The sequence below is a fragment of the Perca flavescens genome, chromosome 23 (genome assembly GCF_004354835.1).
Source record: "Perca flavescens isolate YP-PL-M2 chromosome 23, PFLA_1.0, whole genome shotgun sequence".
Lineage (NCBI taxonomy): Eukaryota > Metazoa > Chordata > Actinopteri > Perciformes > Percidae > Perca > Perca flavescens.
Genome location: NC_041353.1, coordinates 1,359,966 through 1,361,848, shown reverse-complemented (window position 1 = coordinate 1,361,848; position 1,883 = coordinate 1,359,966). Strand labels below are relative to the sequence as shown.

The 1,883-nt window shown below is 41.6% G+C and overlaps 2 protein-coding genes across 2 annotated transcripts in view; both read left to right on the top strand.

The window, feature by feature from the left end:
* Nucleotides 1–1,883, top strand: part of LOC114550445 (NLR family CARD domain-containing protein 3-like) — a 689,968-nt gene that overhangs the window by 147,657 nt on the left and 540,428 nt on the right. The gene's annotated exons all lie outside the window — the stretch shown is intronic.
* The window catches only part of tbk1 (TANK-binding kinase 1), a 37,612-nt gene that overhangs the window by 9,023 nt on the left and 26,706 nt on the right, over nt 1–1,883 (top strand). Inside the window, exons 5-6 of the mRNA XM_028571265.1 lie at nt 89–249; nt 1,882–1,883. The exon at nt 1,882–1,883 is cut by the window's right edge and continues 109 nt beyond it. Coding sequence (XP_028427066.1) covers nt 89–249; nt 1,882–1,883 — 163 coding nt within the window. The remainder of the gene's footprint in view (nt 1–88; nt 250–1,881) is intronic.

The following is a 1,883-nucleotide window of genomic DNA, read 5'->3' as shown; positions in this document are numbered from 1 at the left end:
GAACTCATATTTATGTTAAAAAACCTCATAAAGTGAAATTTTCATGCCATGGGACCTTTTTTTAAGTTATGTGTGTTTTCCTGTGCAGCACCCTGACATGTACGAGCGAGCCGTGCTGAGGAAAGACCACCAGAAGAAGTACGGCGCCACGGTGGACCTGTGGAGCATCGGAGTCACCTTTTACCACGCCGCCACCGGCAGCCTCCCGTTCAGACCGTTCGAAGGGCCGCGCCGGAACAAGGAAGTCATGTAAGACCAGTCCCTCCAGAAACACGTGATTATGCGATCGCATAATTCAACACATAATCAGCATTTTTTCAAATAAGCCGCATAAATTGCCGATTTCCGCGCACAATATGCGGGGCTTGCATGATTTCATAATCCCTGAATTTTCGTTGCAAAAAAGTCCCATACTATATCTTAGCAGAAAGTTGAAAAATGTTGGGTTTACTCATAGACAGTATATATATAAACTGGACCAGCAGACCCCGTGTCTCTGGTCTGAGACCAGTGGAGGATATCAGAAGTCTCTTTCCGGTGCTGGCTGAGTGTTACTGAGCAGCCTCCAACTGAGCTTGAAGGCGTAGATGTGGCGTGAGCAGCGTGTCTGAAAGTGTGAAGTCTTCTGGTAGCTGTGAGAGAAATCTCAATCATTCCCAATCTCACAGAGGCGGAGAGTGTAGGTATATGTAAGGAGATAACATAGACACAGGCTAATTACTGATCACTAACATGCTAGTTAACATTAGTAATTACTGATCACTAACATGCTAGTTAACATTAGTAATTAAACCTAAACAGCTAATGGAAGTCAAACTGCCTGTGAGCTTCTCCTGTACTATCACGGTAATTCCTCTACTGTGTGACAGTAAGTCTCGTGGTTATGACCCAATCGTTAGCCTATTTTTATAAAAGCGTCTGCTACGGAGCCATAACGTGAGCTACAAGGTAATGGAGCCTTTTATACATTGTCGTGTTTCTTTAGAAATAAACAACGGAGAAATAGAGTCTTTAAACGCTTCAGATGTGAAGTTATTCTCTGTCAAAGTGACGTCAGAATGAATGGGAGTCAATGGGATGCTAACGGGAGGTGATGGCTTGGTAGCATCAGAATGGAGCCATAGGAGGTTTGAGTTCTGAAGCTCCTATGTGGGTTTATGTGGGTAACAGGCTACTGGTACTACAGTTACGCCAATTCAAATGATATGTGTTTACTTCACACAAGAGCAGCCATTTTTCCCCTGTTGCCATGGGAATGTTATGAAGCGACATAATTACGCGACGTGAACATCGTCGAAAAGCAGAGTGTTGATCACTTTTCTCTTTTTCATCAAACTGCAGTTTTTGCAATTTCATCGCATAAAACTGCATAAATATCATATAGCATATAGCATATTCCATCGCATTTTTCTGGAAGGACTGATTAAGCAGGGACACTGCAAGAGTCAAGAGGGTTATTGTCATATGCACAGTAAACACAAGTCTTATACCTTGCTATGAAAAGCTTGCTTTAGTAGTCTTCCTCACACAACGCAATCAAATGAAGTTAAAAAAACAAACGCACGCATTTGGTCACATTTCAGTCGGTTACATAATAGGTTTTGGTTCGATACCCGGCTTTTCTAAACGGACTCCCTTTATCAGATTTTGTAAGAAAGAAACACCGTTGAAAAACAAGGAAATTTCCTGATGATGTCTGTTGGGTTTAATATTTTTCCTATTCACCTGTTGTGTCTCGCCTTAACTTAAAACGCTGCATAATAGAAAAGTCAAGTCAAACTTTTTTTGTGGGTCAGATTTACCAACGAAAGACTTCTTTATCTGAAAACATATAGTAAGTGTAGTAATGATAAAGTGACTGAGCTGTGTCTTTGGTCTCAGGT